This window comes from Dromiciops gliroides, chromosome 4 (assembly GCF_019393635.1).
Source record: "Dromiciops gliroides isolate mDroGli1 chromosome 4, mDroGli1.pri, whole genome shotgun sequence".
In the NCBI taxonomy this organism is placed as follows: Eukaryota; Metazoa; Chordata; class Mammalia; order Microbiotheria; family Microbiotheriidae; genus Dromiciops; species Dromiciops gliroides.
In genome coordinates this window covers 478,884,643-478,902,506 of record NC_057864.1, presented here as the reverse complement: position 1 = coordinate 478,902,506, position 17,864 = coordinate 478,884,643, and the positions used below count along the sequence as shown (strand labels likewise).

The following is a 17,864-nucleotide window of genomic DNA, read 5'->3' as shown; positions in this document are numbered from 1 at the left end:
TCAGCGAGCATTTACTCTTCCTCCCCCAAAAGGGGAGGTCCTTAAAAACTGCCTGTGGAGAGTGGTTTCTCCTGCTGACATCAGAAGCACACGTCACTCAGGGCAGGCCAGGTGTGGCTCATCCCAATCAGTCAGCCAAATTCCAATAATCTTACCACAAACTGAAATGATTGAATAACAGCAAGTGATTTTACTCCTTTGGGTTCAGAATTGCTTTCTTTGGGATTCTCCTTTAAAATACAACCACCAGAGAGGTGAGGGTCTTGAGGTAGTACTCGAGACATATATTTTCACACACTATGAATGCATGAATAGGTTTGGATTACCTATGTTTGTTTGTTGTAAGTTTTGTTTTGTTTTCCAATGACGGTGGGAATGAGGTTGGAAAAAGAGAAAAGAATATCAATAGTGATCCCCCCATCAAAAAAAGTGAGGAAAGATAAGAGAGTTTAAGAAAAAAAAACACACAAGAAAACAGAAGGAGGTTCAGAAGGAGACTCTGACAAGTAGGATAGCTTTGAAACTGTTAGATTTATTGTGTTATTTTGAAGAGTTGAAAGTTATACATAATGGAGGTGAATGGTTTCATATATAATCTCCCTTTCCCTTTCTTTTGTATGGAAATGCTCAGTTTGTCAAGTCCAAAATACCCCCCCCAGTTATCTTCATTTAATGTATGTATGGAGAGAGGGGTCTAAATCTACAGGAATGGCTCCAGGGTGGCTTGGCTAGATGTAGTCTGAGGTCTGATCCACCTTTGCCAACCTTAGGAGGTTGGGGGTGAAATATATGCGCCAGCTGCAATTATGAAGGGGAGGGAGCTGTCTCTCTCTGCCTTTCTGTTTCTGTCTGGTTCTGTTTCTCTGTCTCTCTCATCTCTGTCTCTCTGTTTCTCTGTCTGACTCTATCTCTCTGTCTTTCTCCCTCTTTTTCCTCCACCCCTCCCCCAGGTCCTCTCCTAAAGTGTCCTTGTGACCAATCAGGAGTCTCATCTCCCTCTGTGTACCTTGCACAGGGTTGTCCCTGCTTTTCACCTGAGTGGAAGTGGGAATTAAATTCACAGAATGCAATCTCCTACTTCCTCTTGTCTTAGGCCCCTATATCCCTCAAGTCATATATTCCATGTCTCTTATCTGCGGGGAAAGAGGTTAGCTGTGGGATGGCCCTAGATGACTGTCAGGAGGGGAGCTGAAATCTATGCAGAGGAAAGGAGGCTGGGAGAAGTGAGTCAAGGCAACAAATGAAAGGCAGGGAGGTGGGACAACAGGGGTCCCCTTTAGAGCTCTGCCTCGGGCTAAAAAGCCCAGCCCAGGAACATGAATTCCTTATGACAGAGGTGGATCCTGTCCTTCTCCAGTTTGTTTTCATTCCATGGCTCCTTCTTGCTTGACTGTTAGGGACCTGGCTCTACAAGAAATACTGGCTCTAGGATCACAGGACTTGGGTCCAGATTCTTGGCTCTGCCATTTAAAACCTGCATGACTTGGGGTGGGGTTCCATTTTCTGATCTTAAAAGGAGGGCTTGGACTAGATGGCTTCTCAGATCTGAAATCAGAAAACTCTATTTGGAGGTGACCCTAATTGTTAAGACCTCACTTTGGTTGCCAATTAATCATTCCTCATTCTGTCCTCTGGGGTTTGTTGTTGTTCAGTCATTTCAGTTTTGTCCAACTCTCTGTGACCCCATTTGGGATTTTCTTGGCAGAGATGCTAGAGTGATTTGCCATTTCCTTCTCCAGCTCATTTGACAGATGAGGAAACTGAGGCAAACTGGGTGAAGTAACTTGCCCAGGGTCACACAGGCAGTAGGTGTCTGAGGCTAGATTTGAACCTATGAAGATGAGTCTTCCTGACTCCAGCCCCAGTTCTCTGTGCACTATGGCACCTCCTAGCTTGTCCTCTGGGGACAGTCTAATAAAGCTAATCTGTCTTCCACATCACATACTTGAAGCAACCATCATGTTTCTTCTAAGTCTTCTCTAGGTTAAGAAGCCTTAGTTCCTTCAGCTGACCCTTACATGGTTTCTAGTACGTTTCCTCTGTATGTCATCATGTCATCCAACCAGAGCCAAGGACTGAGAATGCATCATTGCCCTCCTCCCAGATATCTCATGATGACATGCTTCCATTGGTGAGACCCAAAATCATAGTAGCTTTGGGGAATGCACCTTCCTGTTGCGTCACATCAAGCTGAAAATGAATTAAAATCCCCTAGCCATTATTCACTTGATCTGTTCCTGAGTAACATCTGTCCTTTCCCACCCAATTTGTGTCACTGTTTTCTAATCTAAGGGCAAGAATTTACCTTTATCCCTATTAGGATTAACCTCCACCTACCATAGTCTTCTTCTGATGCTTCACTGTGGGGTAAAGGTGACCCTGAGTTCTTTTTTTTTTTTAATTAATTTTATTTTATTTTTTGCATGACAATGAGGGTTAAGTCACTTGCCCAGGGTCACACAGCTAGTAAGTCTGTCTGAGGCCAGATCTGAGCTCAGGTCCTCCTGAATCCAGGGCTGGTGCTTTTTCCACTGTGCCACCTAGCTGCCCCCCAACCCTCAGTTCTTAAAGGCAATGCTAGTGGGGCACAATCTGTGATGGGTCCAACCAAGCTGGGAAGCTTCTAAGTATGAGCCAAGCAATGGATTCTGTATTTGTTGTTCAAGGACCCACCTAGCTAAGTTTGCAGGAGGTCATCCCAGAGTAGGCTGCTGAGCAAAGAATTGTTCAACTATGCACTCAAAAACCATCTACTAAGTATGTGTTTTGTCTTCTCCAATAGGATATTGATTAATTGATTGTGTGTATGCATATAAAAATATGTATGTATGTATGTATGTGTGTATTTGTGTGGATGGAGGGATGGATGTCATTTCCCCTGATAGAATGTAAGCTTCTTGAGGCCAGGTACCATTTCATTTTTCACTCAGTGTCTAGCACACTTCCTTATGCTTAGAAAGTGCCTGTTGCCTGAATGTATACACTTATTTATGTGCATTTTGTCTTCCCCCTCCCCTTAGCCTGGAAGTTCGTTGGAGGCAGGGATTTTTTTTACCTTTGTCTTGGCATGCCCAACACCAAGCACAGTGCCTGGCACATAGAATGTATTTGATAAATGCTTGTTGATTGATCTGTACCACTGGAAATTATACCCATATGAGCAAACCATTATTGCATACTTCATCTTATTAGATTTCCACCCACAGAGATCATTCAAAACTTATCTCTGTTCAGTCATAGACCTTATTTGTTATCCCTCCCAGCTCCATATTATCTGTGATGTTGTTAAACAAGCCATCTCTGGCTCCATCCAAATTATTGATAAAAATAGCAAGGATGGGTCTCTGTGGTGCATCACTAGAGACCTTCCTCCAGGCTAACGATATTGTAATAATCACTGTTCTTTGTGTCTGGTTATTCAACTAGCTCCAACTCACCCGATGTTATTCTCCCCTCTTTTGTTGTTCAAATACACAGCCCCATCCCCCAAATTCTAACTGAATTGTGGTCCTGGAGTGTTGGTTGAAACCTGCTTAGTTTTGGGGAAAGAGAGGTGGGTGTAAGCTGGGAGGTTTCTGTAAAGCTAAGAGATAGACTCATTGTGATGAACCAGGATCAGTAACTGGGAAATAAGGGTGAAGTGGCTGAAGCTGGTAAACAATTTGGGGGGCAGAAGAAGGGTCAAAAGAAATCATCGCAGCAGAACCCAAGATGTCTGGGTGTAAGCCAAAGTCATGGGATTGTAGTATTTAGAACTCGAGGTTTGGTTCTGAGACCAGCAACAAGATTCCCATGAAGATCTCTCCTGTGCTCAGTGTCCTAACAGCAGACTCAGGTTGCCCGGCACTTAATGATTAGCTGACTCATATTCATTGAACGTTATGAAAAGATAGACATCCCCTAGAAGCATCAGCGCTCTTGGATGCCCTGCATCCTCTTCACAGTAGGAAATGCCCCACCCTCACTCTCCATCCTTGAATCTGGCTCTGCTACTCACTAACCTGCCTAATGTCAGGCAGGTCATTTAAGCTCCCCAGGTTCAGGTTCCCTCCTCTGTAAATAAATAAACAAACAAACAAATAAATAAATAAATGAGTGAACGAACGAACGAATGAATAAATTAATTAATTAAAATAAATTAAAAAGACAGGTCGACTAGATGTCCTCTGGGGGTCCCTCCCAATTTCCAATCCATGATCTCAAGAATTGAATTTTGGAACGGTGCCTTCCTTAAAGAAGTTTGCACTCTAACATAGAACAGATTGGACCCTCTTTGAGTAAATACATCTTATGAAAATGCGGATTTTCAAAAAGAGGAATCAATGAATGAACCAATGGAAAAGCAATTATTAAGTGTTTCCTACATGTTAAGTGCTGGAGATAACAAATAGAAGAGCAAGACAGTACCTGCTCTTCAAGGACACCACCTCCTCATAGGGGAAGAAAAGCACATCCAGGAGGATTGAGCTGGGAGTAAGATGGGAGAGCTCACTGTACCTTAGGGTGCAATGGTAAAATGGATTATAATGTGTCTTCTTTAAAATCAGAAGGGGCACTTTACCTTTCAGAAGGATTGGCTGTGAGATTCTTCTGGCATTATTTGGAGGTTTGGGGAGTGATCATGGCGGGAGCTCTGAGAGGTTACTGCCTTTCCTCACCATCTCGGCCCCACCCTCATGAGATCCTTTAAAATAGCAAGCTTCCTTTGGGGACTTAGCTTCTTAGTCCTTAAAGGTAAGGACTATGTATGGCCTTACCAATTGGAGGGTGAGGAGTGAGGGGAAAGACCAACAGATCCACCCATCAATCAATCAATATTTATTAAATGCCACTGTGTACCAGGCATCAAGCTAGGTGCTGAATAGGTTGTACTTTTAAATTGGTCATGAGAAAGCGAGCACCTTCTGAAAACATCTGTAGTGACATGTTTCAAAAGAAACTTGTGCAATAACCCCCAAGTTAGACCAATGGGCTCTGTTTGTTTCCAACCCAAAGTTTGATTCCACTTCGGTATCTAATGTAAAAAGCCGTGGAGTGGAAGAGAATTCTGGTTAGCAAAGGCTCTTTATGATGCAACCGGCAGGAGCATGGAGTCTGGCCCAGGCAATGGGTGGTTTGGGGGGAGGGGGTGCCAAGATGTTTCCTCTATCCTATGGGCCATCTGGTGATCATTAAAACCGTCAATAAATTAAAAGCAACAACTCATCAGGAAAATTCCAGCCGAAACCACCAAAAGTTTTTTTTTTCTCTTAAGTGTGGGAAAAACTAACAAAATTGGAATTTTCAGCTTTCATCCGGGCTAGAACATTAAATAGAATAACTTTAACCTCGTTTCCATTTTTTTAATTATTATTTTTGGTTCTTTTCGGATGAGCCCCATGACGGTGGGAAGACTTTTTTTTTCTTGATCTCCTGTAGAAGCTTCCTTATCCCTTTCACCTTTGCCATTAAGTGCTTGCAGAGGAGACACTGGGGGCTCTCTCCTCCCACCACCTAGTCTTTCTCCTCACCATGGGTGATGACATAGCACAGGTTCTTGTAATCGAGATTACCACGCACATCTGGAGGAAAAGCTGTAAACATCTGTTTGATCTGGAAAATAAATGCGAGAAACAGGCATAGATGAGGTGGGGGGGGAGGAGAAGAACCCCAAATCCCCTCCAGCTGGTCTCCTGCTGGACAAAGACATGCCTTGTCCAGTCTCAGTCGAGAAAGAGTTCTGCTCAGAACCCTTGCCCATGTTCACTGAACCCTCCCACCCTTTGCTGAGCCCTAACCGGGACTTCCTTGGAGGGTCACATAACATCACAGCATCCAAGGATTGTTGGGAACCTCTAAGGTCACAGAGTCCAGCCTATCCCCATACCTTCCTTAGATTCAGTCACTTTGTCAGTTAATGAAGGAAGATATCACCCTTTCTCTTCCCAGCCAATAGTGTGTGGGGGGATTGAATGTGCAGAATTCTTTGGAGAATTCATATTTAGGCATCTGAGACAGTGCCATTATTTTCCTCTAGAGTCACCCATCAATAAGTATGACCCAAAAAAGCAAGGCTGAATCCCTACCCTCAAGAAGCTTACAGTCTGTTGTGGGTTTTTTTGTAGACCAAACCTGTGATTTCATCAGTAGAAGCAGCTAGGCGGGTAAGTGAATAAAGTACGGGGACTGAGATCAGAAAGACCTGAGTTCAGATCCAACCTCAGACACTTAGCTGTGTGACTCTGGGCAAGTCACTTCATCTCCATTTGCCTCAGTTTCCTAACTGTAAAATGGGCGGGGGGTCATAACAGCAACCAAATCTCACAAGGTTGTTGTGAAGAACAAATGAGTTAATATCTGTTTAAAAAAAAAAGCTCTTAACTCAGTGTCTGGTGCATAGTAGGTGCTCTGAAAATGCTTATTCCCTTCCAACCCATTCCTCCTCTGAGAAACTCCCAGAGAGGAAACTCCCTCTACCAATGCGAGTCATCATCTGTTCTGTGGAGGTCTCCCACTGCATCCGGGGCCATCACCAGTCATCTGTGTCTTGCCACTGAACCTAAGTGTCTCTGGAGGAGAGAATGAGGCTGATGACTGTGCACAGCCCCACTTCACTTAAATCCTACCCTTTCAGAAGTCAAGACATCACCTTCTCGATGTCATTGGTCCTCTTTGAGAACCAAAGATGCATTACAACAACAATGACTTGCCCAGGGTGCTGCTGTCTGTGTGTGTCAGAGAACAGTCTTGAACCCAGCTCTCCCTGACTCTGAGGTCAGCTTGCTGTCCGCTCTCTCAAGGTTGCCTGACCACAGTCTATCAGGGAAATATAATAATAATAATAATAATAATAATTCATTTATGGATCATTTGACAACCACTTTCCTTACAACAGCCCTGCAGGAAAAGATAATAGAAACACTGGCCTCACACAACACAGATATAGAAGAGAACTATGTTCTTGTCACTGTGGGGGATGTCTGGTATCAAGCAATCCAGCAGCAAACATCTAAAAAGTGCCAGCTACTCGGAGGGCACGGGGCTGGGCACCAGAAATCCAAAAGACAGCAGTGAAATCATCTCCTGCCCTCAAAGACTTGACTTTATATAGAGCCCTGCTATTGTCCATTTGCCAGGCAGAAGGAACCCACTGAGGAGTCAGAGGTATGCTCTAGGAAAATCAATCTGGCAGTAGATAGAGAATGCATTGGACGGGAAGAGAATAAAGACAAAGAGATGAGTGAGAAAGCCAATACAGTTGTCCAGGTGAGAGGCAATGAGGCCTTGGGCATCGATGGGAGAGATTCCACTCCCTACTGTATGCCAGGCACTGGGCTAAGTGCTAGAGATACAAAGAAAGACAAAAATAGTCCCTGTGGTCTCAAGAAGCTGTTGTTCAAATGGGAGAGCAGAGTTAGGCTGAGCCATGCCATGGGCGAAGGGACCAAGGCTTTTCCCCAGGGTGCTGACTTTAGAGGGTCCTGGCAGTGCTTGCAGTCCTTGAGTTCACAAGGGTGAGCACCTAAAGCATCCCATCCTGCTCCCAGAAACCTTTCATTCCCTCCCCTCCCCTCCCTTCCCTTCCCTTCCCCTCCCCAGCCTCCATATTGGGTAGGAGAGATTTCTCCTTACTTCACAGACAAGCTACAGTGTAACAAAAGTAATCCCAAGATTCCATGTAGTAGAAAGAGCACAAGCTCTACAGTCAGCAAGATGACCTGGGTTCAAATCCTGCCTGTAACACTTGCTACCTAGGTGACTTTGGGTGAGTTACTTCCTCTTTGAGCCTCAGGTTCCTCATTTCTAAAGTGAGGGGGTTCAACTCGATGGCCTTTGAGGTCCTCCTCATCTCTAGATTTATGGGCCCAGGTGCATGGCTGAGCTAGAAAAAAATCCTCATCTTGTGATGCCTGGTCCCCCTTTCTTTTTGACTAGACTGCAAAACTCCCTTTTCAAGGTGAAGGAAAGCAGGGCCCCACCCTGAGAGGAAGGGACCTTGAGAGGTCATCGAGTCCATCCCCCTGCCTCTGGGGAGGATTGCACCTAGAGTAGAAAACAACCAGATCCCAAGGACAGAAAAAAATGACCTTACCTCTTCTTCGCTGAACCGGTCTGCCTGCGTCATGAGCTTTTCTTTGATGCTGTTAAAATAAAAAAAACAAAGCAAATTACTCCATTTCATGGTAGGAAGCAATGAGGGCCTGGAACCATGGCCAGGTTCCCTTCTCTGAGCCTCAGTTTCCTCTTCTGTAAAACAAGGGGAATGCACTGGATTTTCCCTTAGGGGCCTCCCAGGCCTCACGCTACAGGAATCATTCCAAAGATGGTTTCGTGAAGCCACGGTCTGGTCTGGCCTTGGCCAGAGACCCCCCTGGGCTTCCTCCCCGGTGAGGACACTGGCCACATTTAGAAACAGCATCAGGGATTTATCTCCTTCCTTCCCATGTTGTTTATTACTGAAATTATTTGCCTTGAAACAGAATCTTGTTTTCTCCAGCTAGTTGACTTCTGCTTTTTATTCCCAAGGGTAACAAGCTACAGATGATCATTTCTCTCAGTTGGTGATGGCTGTCTTCCCCTACAGTCTCCCATTTCTTCTCCCCTCCCTCACTCTGGAAAATCTGCAACCCTCATGAATCATGAAAGGTTAGAACTGGTAGGGACCTTCACAGTACAAATGGGGAAGCTGAGGTAGAGGGGGGGAAGTGTCTTTCTCAAAGTCATACAGCAAGTGAAGATAAGAATCAGAATTAGATCTCGTGTCTCCATTCTCCTACTCAGTGTTATTGTGGGAGTTTCTAAGGACCTTCCAAAGAATTCTCCCTCATTTCTCAGCCTTCAGAGATGATCCTACTTGGAACAAAGGCCGTGAGGATAATACAGTAGCATCCCTGTTCAGGGCCAGATCTAAAAAGTGAGAAATGATGCGTCAACCCCCCCCCCCATTCCCACCCCCACTCCCTTCAAGGCCCTGAGACTTAATTAGAACCCAGAACCCAGGCACTAAAATATCGAGTTATTTTACCTCTAGTCATTTGTTCTTTCTATCCGTCGCAGCCATCAAAAATCAGCCTCCTTCCTCATACCAGGATCCTCCTCCATAGTTTCCTCAATAGCTCTAAAAAGCACTCCCAACCTCCCCTATCAGTTGCAGCCCTCCGGCCCACCAAAGCCAGCAAACTTCCTGCCTTGGTTTTCTCCTTCTGAAGTTTTTGAGGCTCAAGACTTACTAAAGGTCTGTGAGGCTGCAGGGGGAAAGGACGCAGTTGTCCATGCTGCATGATGTGGGAGGAAGCAGGTATGTTCCTCCCTTCCTAATCCCTGAAATTCTATTAGGGTTGGAATCCCAGGCACCTCTCTTCAAATGCAAGCACTACGGTAAATCTCTAGCATACCAAAGAAAGAGAGATCCTTATGCCCCCAGATGTTTATTACAGCCCTTTTTGAAAGAGCAAAGAACTGGGGATGGCTAAACCAAGCGGAATGGAATGGAATTTTGTTTCACTGTGTTTGGGGACAAAAGCCATGAAATGATGGAGAGGGAAGAGAATAGAACCAGGAAAACAAGATGCACAGTCACTACAATAGTGTAAATGGAAAGAACTAAACAAAAATTACTGAATAATGATCAAGCTTGGGTGGCTCCCAGAGAAAATATTATTCACTTTACAGATGAGGAAAATGAGGTTTATCCACCAAATTACTTCAAAACATTAAAATGCGATTGGTCACTGAATTTTAGGATCAAGGATCTAGAAACGGAGGGGAAATTAAAGGCCAGCCAGTCCAGCCCTCTCATTTTACAGATGAGGAAATGGAGACCCCATCACACAAATGCTAGCACATCCTAGGTGCAGAAAGACTTTAAAGGTCATCTAGTTCAATTCTTCATTTTACAGACGAGGAAACTGAGTCCTAAAAAGGTAGTGAGGGAGAGAGACAGCATGGGAATGCCGGGCTCTTCACTGCGTGGAGAGCTGGTTTTATCAGCGTTTTCCCCTGGAAATCCATCGTGATTTCCCCTGGGCAGGGGACCTTCTGTTTCGCTTCCTGCCCTCCTCTCCCCTCCCCCTACCAAGGTCTGCCATTTCTTAAGTCCTCAGAGGTGCCTTCCATGCCACCCTCCATCCCATTGGGCAGTGAAAACATCTTGGGTTGTGATAGTCAAGGTCATGGCAGTGCTGCTGAGGGAATAATTGCCCTCCCCTCCCCCTAGCACATGGACATAAAATCAAAAATCTTGGGCTTGATGGGTTTAAATTTCTACTGAAAAACTTAAGCCAAATACTCTTCCTGGAGGAAGCTAGGGCATGGGGGAAGGGTGTGGAGAAGCCAGTGTCTAATTATAATCTTCTGATGCCCAGCCCACCCTTCATCCCCTGGCAAGGGCACAAGGAAATGAAGTTAAAGACCTATGTGCATTTTCCATTATTTATTTTATAGGGGAAGGAGAAGTCACAGTTTCCAATGTTGAAAGTTATGTCCTTTTCACATACTATTTGTTTCTGGAAAAAAAAAAAAACTTCCCCCCAAACAAGACAACAACCAGAGCCTTCTGGTGCCTTTGCAGAAATTCGTGCCTGGAGTCTCGATGTGGGTCTCTCACTGATGAACAGTCTGGCCAATATCAACTGGTTCTAATATTGAAAATATTTTGTTGTTCCTTTGATTTGCATACAATCTTTTAAAAGATTATCATTGGAATCTGTGGGGCAAGTGACTTCCCCTGAACCAGCAGCACATGGAGCAAGGGAAGAGGAAGAATGAAGGGGGTGGGGAGGTGGGGGCCTCATCATGGGGACCTTGGGAGAACCACATTATTGTGAACATACTAGGAGAGGCTGCTGTCAGCTCCGTGAATTCTTGCTCCCTCTGCTCCTGGGGGAGGAGGATGCAGAGAGTGGAAGGACAGAGGAGGCACCAAGGGATCTGTTAGAAGTGATAAAAGAGGGCCAGGTTTGCCAGCTGGTCAAATGGACTGTCCCCAGCCCAACCACCATCAAATGGGCCACATGAGTCACAACTTTCCAGACAAGAGGTGAAAATACAAAAGGAGATGGGACACAAACCATGGTCCCCCAGGCCCCTTCATATGGAGATGAATAAAATAAATGGCGATTAAAGGTCATTGAGGCTTTTTTCCTAGTGTTACTTAATTATTTTAATATGGAACACAATGATCGTTAAAATTTAAAGTTCTAAAATATCACATTAATTGGGCTTGGAAGATCCGTCTTGAAGTGGGGAAGAAAGCATCAGCCCAAGAATCTGTTACGAAACCTTCAAATCACTAACCCAGGGGAGCCCATGAGTACAAACGAAAACCTCAAAGACATTTTAGGAACTGATTAAATGGTTTGCTCTGTAATGATCAGCATTACCCTCAGGTCTAATAAGGAAACATCACGGTCTCCAGTGGGGACAGACTAAAGCAACTGTCGCCTCTGAACAGAGCAGAGGAGAAAGGAGCTCTGACCTTTCAAGAGAGGGGAGTCTGGCTGGGGTGGGGTCGGGAATTGTCTTCATTTTGACTATGAAATAGACCATCTATAGAAAATAGCCCAAGAGGGTTTGGATAGAGAAGGGCATTGCGTCTGACTGCCATCGCCACAAGGGCAAGATTTCCAACTGAGACTCCCCTGCCTCGGTTTCTCGCCTTGTGATCTATGTCCATAATTAGGAACCACCTCAGAGGCTCACCTCAGATCCCCTCCAGACCATCCAATGGCACACACTTTCCCAAGCCTTTCTTGAAAATCATCTCATAAATAATCTCCAGATTCATTCAGAAAGCTCTCTGCCGTTGCTATTGTTTGTCAAGGCCCTTTCAAGGACCCAGTCCACCTCTGAAAAGGAAGGCATTGGACCAAGCCCCACCCTGTGTGACCTCGGGTAAGTAGTTGAACCTCACTGGGCCTCAGTTTCAGCTCTATAATTCATGATTCCTGTGATCCAAAGCTTCAGAGACCTGTACCTTGAACTTCAATCATGCCACCCATTCTGGGCCCTGTAGCCATTATATAGAATCAGTAGATTTCAGAGCCAGAAAGGACCTCGACCATCATCAGTCCATGAAATGGGGGGAGGGGGCAGGGGAGGTTAGCCTCGGGAGCCAGCTCATATCAGCTCATAATTGCTGACTGTGAAATGTTCAGTATAGGCATTTACACCTCAGAAATTGACAAACACTACAAATCAGGGATTGATTTTTTTATTTTGCTGATTGTTTAAACTTAAGAAAGTGATGGAGTGATGTTACTCCCCTGCTCAAGAAGAACAAGTGGCTCCCTATTACCACTAGGAAAAAATACAAAGTCTTCTGCTTGCACCCAAAGCCCTTTGCATTCTGGCTCAATCCCAACTTTCCAAACAGATCATTTATTCTCCCTCATACACTCTACATTTCAGCCAAATTGGACAGTTTTCTTTTTCCTGTCTCTGGCCTCCATGCCTTTACATAAACCATCTTCCCTGCCATGGGCAATGGGGAATGTTCTCTCTCTTAGCACAGGCATGCATAGAGGATGGGCCAAGCATGGCAGCACATCCTGAGGAGGCCGACTCTATTCAGAATCCATAGCTTCCCTTAGATCATAACTCTTCCAGAAAGTCTTTCCTGATTTCTGCCTCCCAGCTAATAGTGGCTCCTATCACTCCCCCTCCCATTACCTTGTATTTTTCTATAAATATTGTGCATTCATGTAACTGCATACATGTTGTTTGCCCAGAAATGGAATATAAGTTTCTTGAGGGCAGACCCACTTCAGTACCTAGCCTAGGATGAGTCAGGGGTTCTGAATCTCAGGTCCACGGACTGGATGTGTTTCAGAGAGTCCATGAACTTGGATGGGACAAACTTACATCTTTATTTTAATCAGTAGACTTCCTTTGTAATCCTGAGGGTTTTATTTTGTACATTCAAAACTGTGATTCTGAGAAAAGCTAAAAAAAAAGTTAAGAAAGCCTTTCTTAAGTGTACAGTAAATGCTTCTCAACTTGACTTGACCTGAAGTGAATTGAATTTGAAGTCAGAGAGACTTCTCAAGGGCTTTAGCCACAAAGGGCAGAAGAGATCTAGGATGATAGTTGGCAGGGATGGAAGGATTAAGTGAGGGGGTTTTGAGGATGGCAGAGACATGGGCATGTTTATAGGCAGTAGTAAATTTGTAAATGAGAGAGGGAGGGATTGAAAATAAGCAACAAAGTAGGGATGACAGAGGGGTCAATCTTGTAGAAGGAACAAGATGGAATGGGATCACTTAAGCAGGGAGAGGGGTTGTTAGCCTTGGTAAGGAGTAAGGCCACTTCAACTTGATGAAGGACAGATGAAGGAAGAGATAGTGGCAGAAGGTATATGAGTGATATAAAATCAGGAAGAGGGAGCTCATGACAAATGACCTCAATTATTTTTCGGTAAAATTTGATGCAAGCTTCTCCATTGAGGGAGTGGGCAGAGGGAGATACATGTGAGGTTTGAGGAGAGATGAAAAGGTTTAGGAGAGCCCCTGTGGGGAGTGGTATAATGAGTTGATGAGGATGGTACAGTAGGATTGCCTGACAGCAGTGAAGGCCCAGGTGAGGTTGCATAACATAAATTGGTGGTAAGACCAACCAGAAATCTTGTCTCTTTACCAGGCAAGTAACCCCCCTAGGCTTCAGTTTCCACATATATAAAAAGGAGAGGGTTGGACAATATAATCCTTAAGGTTCCTTGGAGCTCCAAATTTATAATTTTAAGCATTCTACTCTCTTACATCTCTCAATGAGATTCAGTTCTTTCTTTGTGAAGAGTTACTCCAGATGTGAAGAATCAAAGATGAAACTGATTGCCTTCACACTTTAACTTTGGCATGACCCTCTTTGGATAATGTGCAAATATAAACAAATGTTCTCTCGGGAACCACAGCATTTGAGTAGTGTCTACACTGGAAAGAAGGATCCAAAGGCAAATGTTTTCTTTCTTTCTTCCTTTCTTCCTTCCTTCCTTTCTTTCTTTCTTCCTTCCTTCCTTTCTTTCTTTCTTTCTTTCTTTCTTTCTTTCTTTCTTTCTTTCTTTCTTTCTTTCTTTCTTTCTTTGGTGAGGTAATTGGGGTTAAGTGACTTGCCCAGGGTCACACAGCTAATAAGTGTTAAGTGTCTGAGGCCAGATTTGAACTCAGGTCCTCCTGAATCCAGGGCCAGTGCTCTATCCACTGCGTTACCTAGCTGCCTCAAAAGGTAAATATTTTCAAGAAAAATGAATACTCTCTAAGGGCAGCTAGGTGGCGTAATGGATAAAGCACCAGCCCTGGATTCAGGAGGACCTGAGTTCAAAAATGGCCTCAGACACTTACTAGCTATGTGACCCTGGGCACATCACTTAACCCCTCGTTGCCCCACCAAAAAGAAAATACTCTCCCCAGGGAAAACTTTGTCTCTATGTCCTGAGTCTTGTTTTTCAAGAATTGGGTTCTTAGCAAGAAATGTGATTGTAGCTTCCATCTGGGTTGTGTCTCCTCATTTAAGCCAAGAATGGTGATTGTGATAACCCATATGTATTCAATGGATGCAGTGGGGATTGGAAGCTGATTTCTCTCCAAAGCACAGAGATCAGTGCATCTGATGCCCAGAGACACTCTGGAATTCCTCAAGTGACCACTTACTGTCCTTTCTCTTCTGGGGAAAGCAGTATTGAGAAACTAGCCATCCACACTGCTGCCTTTCTGCACATGGAGAAAGGACATATTTGTCTCAAAGCAGAACTTTCAACAAAGCTAAACAGTGACTTTTGAATAACCAAACCCTGGTCCTAAAGAAGAGATGCGAAAATCTCCTTCCCTCATGTGTCCCAGAGATGATTCCATAATTGTCTACCTGTCCAAGGCTAGAGATGAGATAAAGAAATGCTTTCCCTTGTATTCCTCCATCTATGGAGAGCCAAGCTAAATGCTGTTCACTTTACACTTCCCCTTTCCTTGGAGAAGAGGACTATGGATGAAACATTTTTTCATACACTGTGGGGCATCATCACTACAGTAGCTGGTCTTGCTTGATTGTTTTTCTTTGTCACAAAGGAAGACTTACTAGGTGGGCAGGAATAGGGGGATTATATCTAGAATGACCATGATTTTTTAAAAGCCATCAATAAAATGTTCATTTAGAGAAAAATGAAGGGATCCTTTTGAAAGGTGACTTACAAGTCTGCCTTAAGAAAACCTTTTCCTTCAACATCAAAAATCTTGAAAGCATGCAGGATGGTCTCTTCTGGATCTGTGCCTAGAAGAACAAAACAGAGAAAGCAGGTGAATGTTTCGTGTACCCAGGAGTCCCTACAGAGAGACTAAGGCTAAGGAGGACTAGGGTCTGCTTCAGTGAAATCAGCATGGTCATGGCAAAGACAGACTTCTCCAAATCCCATAATTTCTCCTTCTATTCCTTGAAGTTTAGACTAATTTATTTTTTGTAACTGGGTCCCTTAAATTGTTTTTCTATATTAAGATTTTTATTGATGCCTTAAAAAAAATCATTCCTCTACTCCTGCCCACCCAACAAGACTTTTTCTGCCACAAATTAAAACAACTAAGCAAAATCAGTTTTTTTGTAAGTGACCTTAGAAGTTAGCCCCCACCCCACCACCCAGGTCCTCAGTTTTACCAAAGAGGAAAGCAAAGCCCAGTGCTATCGAATGACCTATTCAAGGTCACAATTAAGCTAGTGTCACAGCTGGGACCAGAATGTAGGTGTTCTGCCTTGCTGGAGGCATGCAATGGAAACATCAGAAACCTGGGTGACATCAAGAACCAGCTAATGGTTCATCTTGGTTCGTACTAGCATGAGTATGAAGAATAACGAAATCCAGCTGAGAAGGTAGGCTCCTATCAGGATGTAAGGTACCTCAGTATTTTTGTCCTCAAAATAATGGGGAGTCACTGAATATTTTTGAGCAAAAAAGCGACATGGTTCATTAGAAAGATTAAAGCAGCCGTTGTCGGAAAGATGGATTATTCATGTTTATCATCATGGTTCACTTTAATTGCCGCTTATCATAAGCTGAGGGTTATTATAGGCAGGACTTGGGTTTGATATAAGCCAGATTTGGCAAGGGGGTAGAGAGGAAGTTGGGAATGTGGTCAAATATAGCAAAGGAGAGTTATTAGTCTCATTATTATTGAAATGAATATACCTTGCCCGGGGCTATTTCTTCTCTTTTCAAAGGGTAATGGACATGACCCATTATTACTCAGTGAGGTTTTTCGTGGTTAATATTGTTCTTTTTAAATTTTGGTTTGCAGAGTTTTAAAGGTGTTATTTTCTTGGTGGGTGGAACCGTGGAGAGAGCCTGGAATCAGGAAAACTTATCTTCCTGAGTTCAAATCTGGCCTCAGATACTTCCTAGCTGTGTGACCCTGAGCAAGTCACTTCACCCTGTAGGTTTCAGTTTCCTTATCTGTAAAATGAGCTGAAGAAGGAAATGGCAAACCACTCCTGCATCTCTACCAAACCCCCAAAAGGGTCATGAAGAGTGGGACACGACTGAAATGACTGCATAACAACAACAACAACAATTTTGTGCTAAGTGCTGGAGAAACAGAGAGGCAAAAAACTGTCCCTGGTATGAGAGCACTCACAGTCTAATGGGGGGGGGACAGAGAGGGGGGGAGACAACATGCAGATAAATATGTATCAACGAAGTCTATGTAGGAGATTCCCTGTCTCCTCCTCTGGGCCTGTGGAACTCAAGGCCAGGTGCAAGGAAGGTTCCCATTCCCAAGGCGAGAACGGGCCCATTTGGAGGCAGACTCCGCTGCGTGTGGGCAGGAGATGGTCTGTGGGGGTGTGGGGAGGCTTCCTTTCTCTCCTTCCTGCATGCAAACTGCCTCTTCTGCCCGCACTAGACACGAGGCCCTGCACAGCCGGGCTGCACCAGGCAGCCTTTATTGATTAGCTGGTAAATAGTGCGGCTCCTTTGATGTGCCTGCATCCCTGCTTTCTGGACAAATTGCATTACTCTGTTTCCCTGTAGCTACAGCTCCATGTGGATGGCATTAACATAAATGGAGTTTTGTTGGCTGATCATCTGGCACTGGAATATCACTGTACAAGGCTCGGTCTTGTCTCCAAAATCCCGGCTCACCCTTTATGACAGAAACCAATTCCAGTGCCCCAGATTTCCCTGGGAAGGCACCTTTCAGCATCCCCTCCGAGGGAGCGGGAGCGGTGCTTAGCTAATGAAAAGCACAGTCCAATGGCCAGCTCTGCACCCTTCCTGACTCTCTGGTCGCACTACAAAGGCTCTTCATCCCAATTAGCTTTGATTGGCTCCTAGCAGCCCTTTGGCTCAGCATCGTTTGCATGACAAAAGCCCAGCCAGAAGGGCCTGACAGGCCCAGCTGTTTCCCCCTTGTCAAATGAAAAAAAGCTGGCCTCTTCTTGCCCAAGAGGGAGCCTGAGGATGGCTGACTGGGGACGTGGCACCCACTACCCCCGGCCCCAGGGCTCTTGGCGACATGAAGGTGGGACATGGAGGAGGGGACGAGGTTCGAGAAGCAAGAGAGGGAAAGAGTAGCAGCCACCCCGGCTTGTGCATCTATACCTGAAGAGGGAGGACCTCAGAAGCCATTGAGTCCAACCCCGTCGTCTTTCAGGGAAGAAAACTGAGACCCTGGATAGAGAAGTGACTGAACCAGGGTCACACAGCTGGTAATCACAGCCTCATAGACCTGGAGCTGGAAGGGATGCTCAGAGACCATCCAGCGCCTTCATTTACAGATGGGGAAACTGAGGCCCATGGTGGTAAAGTAACATGAAGTATCATAGAATAATCAATATAGATCAAAAAGGGACTCCAGAAGCCAGGTAGCCTCATCCTCTCATTTTACAGTTGAGGAAACTGAGGTCCAGAAATG

General features: G+C 44.7%; 1 protein-coding gene across 2 annotated transcripts in view; it reads right to left on the bottom strand.

Annotated features, from left to right (window-relative positions):
- Nucleotides 1-4,833: 4,833 nt before the first annotated feature.
- MYL10 (myosin light chain 10) overlaps nucleotides 4,834-17,864 on the bottom strand; it is a 31,939-nt gene continuing 18,908 nt past the window's right edge. For both annotated transcript variants that reach the window (XM_044005294.1, XM_044005295.1), the window contains exons 5-7: nucleotides 15,156-15,234; nucleotides 8,072-8,120; nucleotides 4,834-5,592 (exon numbers count right to left, since the gene is read on the bottom strand). In XM_044005294.1, the coding sequence (XP_043861229.1) occupies nucleotides 5,494-5,592; nucleotides 8,072-8,120; nucleotides 15,156-15,234 (227 nt within the window). In that variant the 3' untranslated portion in view covers nucleotides 4,834-5,493. The remainder of the gene's footprint in view (nucleotides 5,593-8,071; nucleotides 8,121-15,155; nucleotides 15,235-17,864) is intronic.